At 38.8% G+C, this 15,778-nt stretch overlaps 1 protein-coding gene across 3 annotated transcripts in view; it reads right to left on the bottom strand.

Annotated features, from left to right (window-relative positions):
- TPST1 (tyrosylprotein sulfotransferase 1) overlaps positions 1–15,778 on the bottom strand; it is a 167,011-nt gene that overhangs the window by 98,300 nt on the left and 52,933 nt on the right. For all 3 annotated transcript variants that reach the window (XR_009182953.2, XM_058285998.2, XM_058285997.2), the window contains exon 2: positions 4,905–5,847. Coding sequence is in view for 2 of the 3 variants with exons in the window: in XM_058285998.2 (XP_058141981.1) it covers positions 4,905–5,749 (845 nt within the window). In the remaining variant the exon portion in view is untranslated. The remainder of the gene's footprint in view (positions 1–4,904; positions 5,848–15,778) is intronic.

Consider the following 15,778-nt stretch of genomic DNA (forward strand, 5'->3'; position numbering starts at 1 on the left):
AAAACCAATCAATTTCTGTTATTTTGCATCAGCACCCCTTTGGCTGACTAATACAATGGGTATTTTCTTAAAACTCTCCAGTTGGTTCTCCTGTATATCCAAGTTGAGAGTTACTGGCTTAATGGGACTGGAGTTGCCTTGAACTACTTGGGAAAGTGACATAAAAGTAGAGTGATTCCCAGGTTTACAATAATGGTAATTGTTTTTACTATAGAAGATAGTGTACTAGTGAATAGGTAACTCAATTGATAAACTTAAATATGCAGTAAATTATACATTTCTTTACTTTCTGTAATAGTTTAAAATCTATTTTGTGCCTCCAATTCCACCAGGTTGACAGAAAACATAAGAGCAATTCTGAAAGCCTATCTCCCACCCCTAACTGCACTAGTTCTGGTATCTTCCACATTGCCAAGGTGTCAAGAACTGGCATCTTGTGCAGGGCATCAGGCAAAACAGCTTGCTGCTGATACAGTTACTATCCCAGTTGTTATATGTGGAAGTCAGTTTCCAATATAGTTCCCAATGGTCCTCACCTCCTGATATTCACATCCTATATAGTCGTAGTCACCTCCTCCACATCATACCAATAGAATTCAGGGGAAGTAACAGTGTGTAACTTATGAGGCTAGGTTAAAAAAAAGACATTGCCCTCTTGGATACTCACTTGGGGGAAGGGCAACCAGGCTGTGAGGATACTCAAGCAGCCCAATGGAGAAGTCCACAGGGCAAGGAACTGAGGCCTCCTGCCAACAACCAGCACCAACTTGCCATCCACATGAGTGAGCCATCCTAGAAATAGATCCTCTTGCTGCAGTCAAGCCTTCCCAGCTAACCAGGCATGGCTGATATTTTGACTACAACATCATGAGAGGCCTTGAGCCAGAACCACCCAGCTAAACCACTCATACACACAGAAACTATGTGACATGTAAAGTGTTTGTTGTTTTTAAAATGAAAAAAGTTAGACACAGAATTACCATATGTGGGGTTGAATCATTTCCCCGATAAAAGGTCTGTTTAGGTCCCAATCCCAAGTCCTACGGTTATAAAACCATTTGTACATAAGATCTTTGAAGGGAAACAGACTTGGCCCAGTGGTTAGGGCCTCCACCTACCACATGGGAGGCCCATGGTTCAAACCCTAGGCCTCCTTGACCCATGCGCAAGTGGAGCTGGCCCACGCGCAGTGCTGATGCACGCAAGGAGTGCCCTGCCACACAGGGGTGTCCCTGCGCAGGGGTGTCCCCGCATAGGGGAGCCCCACACGCAAGGAGTGTGCCCCATAAGGAGAACCGCCTGGCGGGAAAGAAAGTGTATCTGCCCAAGAATGGCATCGCACACATGGAGAGCTGACAGCAAGATGACACAAAAAAAAGAAACACAGATTCCCATGCCGTTGACAACAACTGAAGCAGACAAAGAAGAACATGCAGCAAATAGACACAGAAAACAGACAACTGGGGCAGGGGTGGGGGATAAATAAAAATAAAAAATAAATAAATCTTTAAAAAAAAAAAAGACCTTTGAAGATGTCATAATTTAAGGTATGCCCAAAGTAAATGAGGAGGACCTCAAATCAATATGGCTGAAGTCCTTAAAAGTAAAGGAAACTGGACACAAGAGAAGCCATGGGGAGCAGCCAGTAGCTAGAAGTCAACAGAAACAAGAACAAAAAGGCGAGGTTGCAACCATGTACATTGCCATGTGACAGAAAAGCCAAAGATTCAAGATTGGAGAAAATCAGCTACAGCCTTTAGGGAGAAAGCATTACCTTGCCTAGATTTTAGACTTCTCCTTGCCTCAAAGCTGTTAGCCAATAAATTCCTGTATTTTAAGCCAGCGGCATTTGTATGCATTTGTTTTGGTATGCAGGAAACTAACAGACAATATGACCCATAAATTCTACTCTTAGGTATATAAGAATGCAAAGCAGGGACTCAACATTATTTGCAATTGCCAAAAGGTGGAAGCAAACTCAATGTCCAACAACAGATGAACAGATAAACAAAATGTGGTATATCCATGTAAAATAATGTTATTCAGTTATAAAATGGAAGGAAGTTCTGATACATCCTACAACAGGGAAGAACCTGGAAGACCTCATGTTGAGTGAAATAAGCCAGACACAAAAGGACAAATATTATATGCTTTCATTTAAATGAAATATCTAGAATAAGCAAATTCCTAGAGATAGAAAGTATATTAGTAGTTACTAGGACTAGGGAGTAATTACTTAATGGGCACACAGGTTCTGTTCGGGGTAATGAAAAAGTTTGGGTACTGAATGGTGGTAATGTAAATGTAAATGTAATTAATACCACTAACTTGCATACTTAAAAATGGTTAAAATGGGAAGTTTTGTGTTATGTTACAACAATACATTTTTAAAAATGTTTTTAGCAATTTTACCCATAATACCCCAAACAGAAATAACTCAAATGCCAGTAACAGAAGAATGGATAAATTCTGGTATATTTATACATTGAAATATTATACTATATTTTAAAAATGAATTTTTGCTATTTACTATAACCATGAATGAATCTCAAATATAATGTCAAATGAAAGAAGCTAGGTAGAAAAGCATAATATGCCTAACTGCATTATATGAAGTTCAAAAACAAACAATACTAATCTATAGTGACGGATGTCAGAGAAGTGGGTTACCTTGGAGTTGGGAGGTTATTAACTGGGAAGGGGCATAGTACAGCCACTTGGGGTGCTGGTTACTTTCTATACCTTGATATGGGTAGTGATTACAAAAGTGTATATAGACGTAAAATTCATCAAACTACATATTGAATATGTGGGCATTTACTATATATATGTTATAACTTTTTAAAAAAATCATAAGATGGCAGGAGTCTTGGACTACATGTTAGAAGGTTCTCATCATGGTTCTGCCATAAACCTGTCAAAACATAGACCTTCACTGGGCCTCTATTCTATATGCTACATGCTAAGTAACGTCTCTTTCCATTCTAAAATCCATTAATCCAAAACTTTTATGAATTTCCTTAGTCTTTATATTTGACTTAAACATAATAAGTATATATGTAAAATGATCCCTTTCTAATTTCCACCAAAATTTAACTTGAGCTTATCTCTTTAATGTCTACTTGGAGAGCTGAGGATCTGAGAGCCTTCTTTTACATTAATATAGCATCAGAGCTTCTGAGCCAATTTGCAAACCCAAAGAAATGCTTACTTAGGAATATAGATAATTAAAAATTAATTGTAGACTATTATATGGAAAGAACAATAAACAGTGATGACAGTAGCTGGAGATGTAATTCTCTTTGAAATTATGAAAATAATCTAGAGCCACTAGAATGATGATATCTAATACTTTATAATTAATAACTAAAAGCTAGGTACAGGCAGGCAGCTATTCCTTTGAGATAGTCTACATTAGGAATCAATATTCATAATTTCTATCCATTGAAAATAAAATAAAGAAGATATTCCGTGGTGGAAGCAAGCAGAACACACAAGGGAAGTATACTGTTTTTCTTTTTTTTAGGTGATATATATAAATTTTATAACTGCAAAATGATAAAAACTGAAATTTAATTATATCCAACTTTTCCTCATGAGGAGATACTACTGAATTTAACAGTAGTTCCATTTTTATACTCTCCTTCGAGGTACAGAAGTATCAAGTCAGATTATCAGATCAAGTCAGGAACCCTAGTTCTCACTTTAAAGAAAGGAGGTGAAATGGAGATTTTAAACACATTTAAATGTAATGATCTCCTTGTATGGATCAGGCCTCTAAATTCTAGGGACTCCCTAGCCTTTCCTTCGAGATGACAAAAGAAGCACTATATGTAGAAAAATGCCATCCAAAAAAGCACTAGCCCATTAAGACCAAGGCACAGGTTCTAATTTTGGTTTTGCTATCCAACTTTGAGCAAATCACTCTACTCTTTCTGTGACTCAGTCTTTTCATCCATATACTCTGAAGGGAGTATAAAACGCCTTGATTTTTCTCTATCACTAAAACTTTCTAAACGTTTGGAATTTGGTATGTGCTCCCCAACATGGCAGATGCACTTCTTTTTTTTTTTTTAAGATTTATTTTTTATTTATTTCTCTCCCATTCTCTCACTCTCTCCAGTTGTCTGCTGCTCTTTGTGTCCATTCACTGTGTGTTCTTCTGTGACCACTTCTATCCTTATCAGTGGCACCAGGAATCTGTGTCTCTTTTTGTTGCGTCATCTTGCTGTGACAGCTCTCCGTGTGTGCAGTGCCATTCTTGGGCAGGCTGCACTTTCTTTCGCGCTAGGTGGCTCTCCTTACGGGGCGCACTCCTTGCGCAAGGGTCTCCCTTACGTGGGGGATGACACCCCTGTGTGGCACAACACTCCTTGCGCGCATCAGCACTGCACATGGGCCAACTCCACAGGGGTCAAGGAGGCCTGGGGTTTGAACCACGGACCTCCCATGTGGTAGGCGGACGTCCTACCCACTGGGCCAAGTCCGCTTCCCTGCACTTCTTGATATTTATCTTCAGCCACACAAAAGCCAAATATCCTTATTAACAGAACACCTAGAAAATAAAAATCAAAAGCTCCTAAAATTGAACAATGAACTTTTAAGGGCTGAAGTCAGTGGAAAAGGCCTTTTACTACCTGAAAATTGGATTTACATCCATCAAACAAATAAAAAGGATCAGAACACACAAATAAACATATGAATTAAATATATGAAAGGGTCTATAATGAATTGGTAGGAATTAAAACAGCAAAAAATTAACATCAATGAAGTTTTCCTGCTCCAGAAAAGGTTGATGTTTATCTATATATCCGTCCATCTCTTTATGAGCTGAATATTAGCTGAATAGTATTCTTTATTAGCTGAATATTAACATAAAAATAAAAAATAAAACTTCTACTCACTTTGACAGAGATACTCCCCCAGCTTTTCCAATCATTTCTTCATGGTGTAATACTGAGTGGTTCCATGGAATACGGAGGAACTTTAAGAGTGTTCTCATCCACCGTTCAGGATGTAAGACAAGTTGTTCATAGTGAACTAACATGCATTTTTTATAACCAACCTCCATACACTGATTATACATGGTCTCTATGGCACGATTCCACTTGATCAAACAGTCTCTATAACTGTTCAGATCAAATCCAGCTATAGTAACTTTTCGAGAAATCATTGAATGTACTGATGCCCGGCCATCTCGGACCATCAGAAGAAATTTGGCATTAGGGAATAACCTGGCAAGGTAAATTAAGGATTTCAGGGCAAAAGGATCTTTGTTACATAAATAAGGGGCAGGCTCCCCATGTTTAACAATTATTTCTAACAAGAAGGCTTGCATGGCAGAATCCAGCACTTCATCAGTGACACCTGCCTCATCCAAGCGTATCTTCTCTTTACTTGACCGTGACCACATTTGCTTCAGGGCCAGTATTCGGGGAATGACCCTGGTTTCCTCTCCACAGCGAATGTCAGGGTGTGCATCTAACATGGCTCTCATGAGTGTGGTTCCACTCCGAGGCACACCTCCAATAAATATTAAAGGCATATCCTTGTGATAGGCAAAGGTTTTGTTGGCTTTGACATCCAAGATAGTTCGCACAGTGGTCTTTGTGCTCTCCAATTTGACTGGCTGGCTACGTTCCTCTATTCGGTGATGGCATTCCATGGCATGCTGCCCCAAGTAAAACACTGTCACAGAACTAATCACCAGACATGCCAATAGTAAGTTCTGCTTCAGTTTTCCAACCATCTTGATATTATTCTGTTATTAACTAGGTATTTTCCTAGAAGTGATTTTCAGAGAATGTTCAGGCCATGGAGATTTTACTTCAGAAAGTTGATCAACATCTAGTAGGAAAAGGAAAAAGTTATTTTATCATCATGTTAATATTATTCATAAATTAACCACCAGTATCATAATTACATTTTAACTAGAAAGAAACTGAAGCAGTCTTGGATGCTTTGATATACTTTGAACACAAGTATATACAAATATTTGCAAACATAAATCTAGATTTATAAACAAACAGACACAGCCTTTCTTAATTTAACAATTTTGAAACTATGCACCTGACACCGAGTGGAAAAATATATAAAACCACTGCTATCAGTAAGTCAGGCAAATATTTAATATGCCCAAGCATGCTTGGAGTCCATCTCACGGTTCATTTCTGGTATCAAGGTTTGCTTCACCCCCAAGAAATCACAGACTCCACAAGCTACTATAAAGAAAGGTTAGAGAACAAACATTCAAATTCCAAATCTTTAACACAGATTTGTTTTATTCATCCCACAATTTATTTTATGGTCCTAAAGGTGAGGTAGGAGTCCAGGATCACCAGCAGCCAACCTTCGGTGAGAGCTTGTACTCAGATACAGCTTAATTTGGACACTTTCACAGCCTCAGAACTATAAGCTTTTAACCTAAACTCCCTATTTTGGCAGCATGTAGCAAACTAAAACAAGCACCTAAGTCTGTGTGAGGGACCCAGTAAAGGTTTTATGGAAAGAGAGAGAGGGAATGCTAAGGAACAGGACCTTGTATACAGAAGCACGACATGATAGAACACAGCTTAATTAGGTAACAGGAAATAGTTCAAGAGAGCTGGTGCATAGAGTGTAAAGAAAATTGCATATGTATATATGTCTGTGACCTAGCCCTCAGAAGGACAGATAAGATTTGGACACACAGAGGATTCTAAACTGACGATACACTATAAGTAAAGACATGGACATGTAAAAGCAGAGGCATGTGTGTGAAACATTAGAACTGCTAGATTAGATGGAGAAAGCATACAATACTGAGAAGGAGGGGAATTAAACTATACCTAGAGAAAAAAATTTACCCCAAATCCTCCAAGGGCAAGTATACCTTTGGGAAATAACTAACTATACTAGAAAAAAAGAATACATTTTGAAAGGCAGGTCTTCCACCTATGACCTAATGAAAAGGTAGGTAAAATCTTCTCCCCAGAAACCAATTAAAATGGATAAAATTGATTAAAAAATACTTTTTCAGTACTATAGGAATTTACCAAAGGAATATAACAATGGGAATCATTTGTGCTAGAAAAACTGTTGAATATTGGGTAAGGACAGTGAGAGTCAATGGCATTCTTGCTTAAGGCTACTTACTCCCACTACCCACAAAAACTAATTAAGCACAGGGGTTCTATACAGCAAAGCAAACTGCTTTGGTGTCAGGGTTGAAAGGAGCTGTCAAAATTAGGAGTTTGAAGTTATTTTACGAATCCCAAAAAGAAAAAGATTATGTTCTTGAACTAATCCATTCCTGTGGGTGTGGAGCTCTTTTGATTGGATGATATCAATGAGGAGTGATCAAGTTGGGTACCTGCCCTTCTAGTGGAGATTTATATAAACAGAGACACCAAGAGAGACATACAGAGAAAGGATGCTGCCATTTTTTATCCTGCCATGTGAGGAAGGACTCGAGGATTGCTAGCAGTCAAAGTTAAGCATGAAGCCCCCAAGAGGTTGGGCCCATGGAGCAGCTCAAGGCTGAAGAGATGAGCCATATGCTGATAGCTCACAGCTGAACTTCAGAAGAAAGAGCAGCAGCCAAGACTGAGAAAGGAGGCCTGGGAGAGGAAGCCTGGAAAGAGATAAGCTCTATACCTGGTTGCCCACAGCTGTGCTCCACAAGATAGTAGATTCCGGAGGGGAAGGCAAGAACCTCAGCATATATCAGCCACCATCTTCACAATGTGGCAGGACACCAGGATCACCAGTAGCTCATGGGTGAGAAAGCATCTCTGATGGTGCTTTGATTTAGACAGTTCACAGCCTCAGAACTGTAAGCTTTTACCCTAAATAAAATCCTCATTATAAAAGTCAACCCATTTCTGGTACTTTGCATCAGCAGCCCTGTGGCAAACTAAGAGTGGTAAATAGCACCGATGCTGAACTGCATTGTATAAGTGATGATCCAGGGAAGCAAGTGAACAAAAAGGATCAATAGCTCTACAAGCCTGAAGTTGCAGTCGTGGTTGGGGCAAGCTTGTGTCCTAATATGAGGCTGCACTCACTCACAAAGTAGAGATGAAAAGACTTGAGTGGAAAGTTAAAGTGAGGGCAGATTTGAAAATGGCCTGAACTTTGAATGTACTCCCTTACCCACACAAAGATCTTTGGAGGTAGACAAAAAAACGTCTGTCTCAAGATGTTTGAGCAAAACCTATCTAAGCACTGGTTGACCACTAGGCTTTGCAGATGGGAGGCAACCCCTAAAAAGCCATGCTTAAAAATAAAAACAAGAGTAAAAATATACTGGAAGTGGATGTGGCTTAAGTGGATAGGTCAATTTGGGCTCTCACCTATACATGGGAGGTCTGTGGTTCAGTCCCTGTTGCTTCCTAAAAAAGACAGAGCTGGCATGATGGGAAAGCATGGCAAGCTGACACAACAAGAGACACAAGAAGAAAAACATAATGAGAGACACAACAAAACAGGAAACAGAGGTTCCTGGTGCCTCCTAAAGAGGATGAGCAGGACAGCAAGCTGGCATGACAGGCAGGCGTGGCGAGCTGATGTGACAAGATGACGCAACAAGAGACACAAGAAGAAAAACATAACGAAAGAGACAACAAAGCAAGGAATGGAGGTGGCTTAAGCAATTAGGCTCCTCCCTCCCAAATCAGAGGTCCTGGGTCTGTTTCAGGTGTCTGCTAAAGAAGCAAAGATGAACAGACACAGCAAGTGCAAACAATGGGGGGTTGGGGAGAGATAAATAAAATAAATCTTTTTTAAAAAGTATAACCATTGTTTTCTTTCTCTCCCATCCACTCTCTTTTAAAATGAGCAGAAAGATCAGCATACATTTATATGAAATGTACCACAAAAGGCAAGGAGAGAAACAGAAAGCACGGGTAGAAGTAGGACTTTAAATGCAATGAGATATTAAGGGACATTTTGCAATAATGGAAATTTTCTGAAACTGGACTCTTGTGGTGGCTGTGTAAGTCTACAAAATCTACTAAAAATTGACTTGCATCCTTACAATGGGAGAGTTTTATGGTATATGAACTATATCTCGATATAGCTGTTTGTTTAAAAAAATAACACATGCTTAGAAAAATAGAGAACAAAAAAACAATAAAGAGAATTAACAAAACCAAAAGTAAATTCTTTGAAAAGATCAATAAAATTGCCAAACCCTTAGCTAAACTAACAGAAAAAAAAGAAGATGCAAGTAAATAAAATCAGAAATGACAGTAGACTGGATTTAGACAAACCTACCAAGTTCATGTTAATGGGACAAAACAGTCTCTTCAACAAATGATGCTGGAAGAACTGGATATCTATAACCAAAAGAATGAAATAGGACCACTCTTTCACTTCCTATACAAGAATCAACTCAAAATAGGTCAAAGACCTAAACATAAAAAGCCAGTACCATAACACTACTAGCAGAAAATGACTTTGTCAAAAGGGTGCAAAGGCATCCAACTCAATGGGAGAAAATATTTGGAAATTACATGTTGTAGCAGTTTGATATAATTGATGAATTCCAAAAAGAAATATTGGATTATGTTTGTTATCTGATCTGTACCTGGGCATGACTGAGTTATGATTAGGGCGTTATGTCACCACCCCTTGGTGGGTGGGGATTCACAGATAAAAGGGATAGTGAAAAACAGAATTGGGGATTTCTGATGTTAGAGTTTGATGCTGAAGACCCGGGAAGTCAGCACTAGGAAAGAGGAGCCAGCACTAGGGAGGAAGGAAACTTGAACCTGGAGAAAAGGAAGCCCCAGGAACATAGGAACCCAGGAAGCCTGAATCCTTGCAGACGTCGTCAGCCATCTTGCTCCATATAGACTTTGGTGAGGGAAGTAATTTACGCTTTATGGCCTGGTATCTATAAGCTCCTACCCCAAATAAATACCCTTTATAAAAACCAACCAGTTTCTGGTATTTTGCACCAGCACCCCTTTGGCTGACTAATAAACATGTCTGATAAGGGTTTAACATCCAGGATATATAAAGAGATGTTACAACTCAATAATAAAAAGGCAAACGACCCAATTAAAAAATGGGCAAAAGACTTGAATAGACATTTGTCCAAAGAAAAAATACAAATGGCAAAAAAAAAACCCACATGAAATAATGCTCAATATCACTAGTAATTAGGGAATGCAAATCAAAACTACAATGAGATATCATTTTACACCTATCAGAATGGCCATTATTAAAAAGAGAACTACAAGTGCTGGAGAGGATGTGGAGAGATAAGAACACTTATTCACTGTTGGTAGGGATGCAGAATGGTACAGCTACTGTGGAGGACTGTTTGGCAGTTCCTAAAGAAGCTTAATATACACTTGCCCTGTGACTCAGCAATACCACTACTGGGTATACACCCAGAAGAACTGAGAGCAGTGACACAAACAGAAATCTGCACACTGATGTTCACAATGGTGTTATTCACAACTGCCAAAATTTGGAAACAACCCAGGTGTCCATCTACCAATGAGTGAAAAACAAACTGTGATGTATTCACACAGGAAATATTATGCAGCTGTAAGAAGAAATGAAGTTGTAAATCATATGACAACATGGATAAACCTGGAGGACATTGTTGAGTGAAGCAAGCCAGAGAGAAAAGGACAAATACTGCATGACTGCATTACTATGAAGTAAACAGTGTGTAACATACTATGTGGTTCCATTTATATAAAATGCAAATACAAATTACTTTATAAAGATGAAATTTGGTGGATATGTAGGGCTAAGGAAGGCATGCTAAGGGATATAGAGTTTTTCTTTTTATTTTATTATTATTAAAGATTTATTTATTCTTCTGTGTCTGCTTGTCTTCTCTTTAGGCAGCACCAAGAACTGATCCCAGGACCTTCTGGAGTGGGAGGGAGGTGCTCAATCTCTTTCACCACCTCAGGTTCTAGGTCTACTGCATCTCTTATTGTCTCTCTCTGTGTCTCTCTTTTTCTTTAAAGATTTATTTATTTATTTATTTCTCTCCCCTTCCCCACCCCCTACCCCAGTTGTCTGTTCTCTGTGTCTATTTGCTGCGTCTTCTTTGTCCGCTTCTGTTGTTGTCAGCAGCATGGGAATCTGTTTCTTTTTGTTGCATCATCTTGTTGTGTCAGGTCTCCGTGTAGGTGGCACCATTCCTGGGCAGGCTGCACTTTCTTTTGCGCAGGGCGGCTCTCCTTATGGGGCACACTCTTTGCGGCGCGTGGGGCTCCCCTACGCAGGGGACACCCCTGCATGGCAGGGCACTCCTTGCGTGCATCAGCACTGCACATGGGCCAGCTCTACACAGGTCAAGGAGGCCCGGGGTTTGAACCACGGACCTCCCATGTGGTAGACAGACGCCCTAACCACTGGGCCAAGTCCACCACCTGTGTCTCTCTTTTTGTTGCATTATCTTGCTGCACCAGGTCTCTGCTTAGGCCAGCTTGCGACGTGGGCCAGCACTCCTGTGAGAGCCAGCACTCTGCTCACATCCGTTCACCACATGGGCCAGCACTCTGCATGGGCCAGCTCTCTGCTTGGGCCAGCTTACCACATGGGACAGCTTGCCTTCACCAGGAGGCCCAGGAATTGAACTCTGGACCTCCCATATGGTAGACAGGAGCCCAATCACTTGAGTCAACATCTGCTTCCCAAGTTATTCTTTTTAGAGTAATGAAATAATTCTAAAATTTTTTGCAATGGTGAATGCACAACATTGTGATTATACTAAAAGCTACTGATTACACACTTTAGATAGATTATATAGTATGTGAATATATCTCAATAAAACTGCTTAATAAATAAATGAATCATTGTACAATAATAGCCAGAAATAGCAGCTATATACAGCAGGGGAAACATAAAGAGATTGAGAGGTAAAGAATTTTCTTGTTTGTCTGGTTTTTGTTTATTATTATTATTGAAATAGTGAAAATGCTCTAATAATGAATGAAGTGATGAATGCACAACTGTGTGATTATACCAAAAACCATTGATTGTACACTTTGGATGAACTCTATGCTTTCTTAATATGTATCAATAAAACTGTGCTAAAAAAAGAAATGAGAGTGGAGACATTAGTACTAATCCCACAGAAATAAAAAGGATCCTAAGAGGACACTATGAACATCTATATGCCAACAAATTAGAAAACCTAGATGAAATAAACAGATTTCTATAAACACACAAACAACGAACACTGACTCTAAAAGAAATAGAAGACCTCAACAGAACAACTCCAAGTAAAGTGAATGAGTCAATAATAAAAAACTTCCCATCAAAGAAAAGCCCAGGACCAGATGGCTTTACAGATGAAGTCTACCAATCATTCCAGAAGAATTAATATCAGTCCTGCTCAAACTCTTCCAAAAAAGTGAACAGGAGAGAACATTACCTAACTCATTAGATAAGGCCAACATTACCCTAATACCAAAGCCAGATAAAGATACTACAAGAAAAGAAAACTACAATTTCTCTTATAACTATAAATGCAAAAATCCTCAACAAAATACTTGCAAATCAAATTCAATAGCACATTAAAAGAATTATACCATGATCAAGTAGGTTTTATCCCAGGGTAGTTCAACACAAGAAAATCAATTAATGTAATACGCCACATGAACAAAATGAAGAGAAAAAAAATACATGATCATCTCAATTGACACAAAAAAAGGCATTTGACAAAATTTTGCATTCTTTCTTGATTAAAAAAAAAACACTTAGAAAAATAGGAATAGAACATGTTAAAGGGCCTATACGAAAAACCCATAGCTAACATACTCAACAGTGAATGACTAAAATCTGTCCCTCTAAGATCTAGAACAAGATAAGTCTGCCCACTGTCAACACTGTTAATAAAATATTTGTTTTACTTTGCCAAGTGGCTGTAAATACAAAGTATCAGAAATGGGCAGCTTTAATAAAGGGGATTTATTCTGGGTAAAAACTTACAGTTTCAAGGTTGTGAAAAGTCCAAATTGAGGCAGCATAAAAGGTGCTTTCTCACCAAAATCAGCTACTGTTGATCCTGTCTGGGCACAGAGTAAAGCAAGACCGCCACCTCTGCTGAGGTCTCAGCAGTCCCCTCCCCTCCAGGTGCATTGTTTCCTTTTGAGATGCTTTGTGAGCCAAGCCTCTTTTTTTTTTAGGTATCAGGGCTGGCAATTGAACCCAGGACCTCCTATGTGGGAAGCCAGTGCTCAATCACCGAGCCACATCAGTGACCCTGAGTTAGTTAGTTTGTTTGCTTGTTGTTTTTGTTTTCAGGAAGCATTAGGGACTGAATCTGAGACCTCCCATATGGGAAGCAGGTATTCAACCACTTTAGTCACATCTGCTCCCAGGCGCAGCCTCTTAGGAGCATTGTGCTTAAGTGGTCCCCTAGTCTTCTCTCAGATGTCAGAATCAAATATGGCAGCTTCCTTTTCCTGTGTCTGTGGTTCTTTGTGTCTATGGGTTTATATGAGACCCAGCAAGGAGGCGGAGTTTCAACCTGAGTCACCCCTAGTGTAATCCAATCAAAACTCCTAAATCAGTCTTATCAAATAATCTAACCAAAGGACCCTCCATTTAATTTAATGCAATCAAAGAGTATCACGCCCACAGGAATAGTTTAAAAATATAATCTTTCTCATTCAGGATTCATAAAATAATCTCAAACTGCCACAACACTGCAATGGAAGTTCTAGTGAGAACAGTTGGGCAAGAAAAATAAATAAAAGGATTGAAACAGGAAAAGAAGAAATAAAACTTTAATTATTTGCAAATGACATGATCCATTATTGAGTATGTCCCAAAAAAATGCACAATAAAGTTACCAGAGCTTATAAATAAAGTGATGGGGTATAAGATTAACATGCAAAAATTGGTAGTGTTTCTATAAGCTAGTAATGATCAGTCTGAGGAGAAAATCAAGAAAAAATTCCATTTACAACAGTAACTAAAAGAATCAAACATCTCAGAATAAAGTTAAGTAAGGATGTAAAGTTGTACACAGGAAACCACAAAACACTATTAAAAGAAATCAAAGACCTAAATAAATGGAAGGATATTCTATGTTCAAGGATTGGAAGACTATATATCATTAGATGAAAATTCTACCCAAAATGACTTCCAGATTATAGCAATCCCAATCAAAAGTCTAACAGTCTACTTTGCAGAACTGGAAAAACTAATTATCAAATTTATTTGGAAGGGTAAGGGCACCCAAATAGCAGAAAAAATCTTTGAAAAAAAGAATGAAGTTGGAGGACTCACCTTTCCTGATTTTAAAGCATATTACAAAACTACAGTGGTCCAAATAGCATGGTACTGGCAAAGCAGGTGCTCAGCTACTGAGCTTCAGCCACTCCACCACAGAAGCATTATTCACAGTTGCCAAAAGATGGAAGCAACCCAAGTGTCCATCAACCAATGACTGGATAAACAAAATGTATATAAACATGCAATGGAATATTATTTAGCTGTGAAAAGGTATGAAGTCCTGATGCGTGCAAAAACACAGATGAACCTTGAGGACATTATGCTTAATGAAATAAACCAGACACAAAAGGACAAATATTGTAGGATCTCCTGGTAAGAACTAATTATAGTAAGCAAAATCACAGCGTTAGAATCTAGAATATAGGTTACCAGGGGATGGACTTTTGGGTAGAGAATGGGGAGCTGATGCTTAATTTGTACAGAATTTCTATTTAGGTTGATTACAAAGGTTTGGAAATGGATCATGGTGATAGTAGCACATCACTGTAAGTATAATTAACAGCACTGAATTTTATATATAAATGAGGTTAAAAGGGGGGATTTTAGATTCCATATATGACTAGAATAAAAATTAAGATACAACATAGGACTATATAACATAGTGAACCCTACTATAGAAATGGGTTACAGTTAATAGTACAATTTTAATATACTTTCATTTAATATTCTTTCATCTAACAAAGGCACCACACTAATGCAAAGTGTCAAAATAGGGGGCATATGTAAACACTGTAAACTTACAACTTCTCTAATTATAAAAATAAAAAATGAGAGAGAGTACACTTTAAGTGGGAAATGACTGCTAATGGATAAGGGGTCTCTTTTTGGAGTGATGAAAATGTTCTAAAATTTTGGTGATGGTTGCACAGCACTCAATATACTAAAAACCACTGAATTGTATACTTTACACCAGTGAATTATATGGTATGTGAATTCTCTCTTAATAAAGAACTACTGCTTGTTTATCTCAACCCAAGAGACAATGAGTTTTTCTTACTATGTTTCTAAAAAACAGAGTGTCGGTTTGCATTGCATTAATAAAAATGTGTTAAAATCCTTAAATATGCCTTATATTTTTTCACCAAAATAAAACACAGTCATGGAGAAAAAAAACTGAAATACCACTGCATTGTATATTTAAAAATCATTACAGGAAAGCAGACTTGGCCCAATAGATAGGGTGTCTGCCTACCACATAGGAGGTCCAGGGTTCAAACCCAGGGTCTCCTTGACCCATGTGGAGCTGGCCCATGTGCATCTGATGCACGCAGAGTGCCATGCCATGCAGGGGTGTCCCCCACGTAGGGGAGCCCCACGTACAAGGAGTGAGCCCCGATATGAGAGCCGCCAAGTATGAAAGAAAGTTCAGACTGCCAGGAGTGGCACCGCACACCCAGAGAGCTGACGCAGCAAGGTGACACAACAAAAAGAGACACAGATTCCCAGTACCGCTGACAAGAATACAAGCAGTCACAGAAGAAAACACAGCGAATGGACACAGAGAACAGACAACTGGGGCGGG

Source organism: Dasypus novemcinctus, chromosome 23, assembly GCF_030445035.2.
Source record: "Dasypus novemcinctus isolate mDasNov1 chromosome 23, mDasNov1.1.hap2, whole genome shotgun sequence".
Lineage (NCBI taxonomy): Eukaryota > Metazoa > Chordata > Mammalia > Cingulata > Dasypodidae > Dasypus > Dasypus novemcinctus.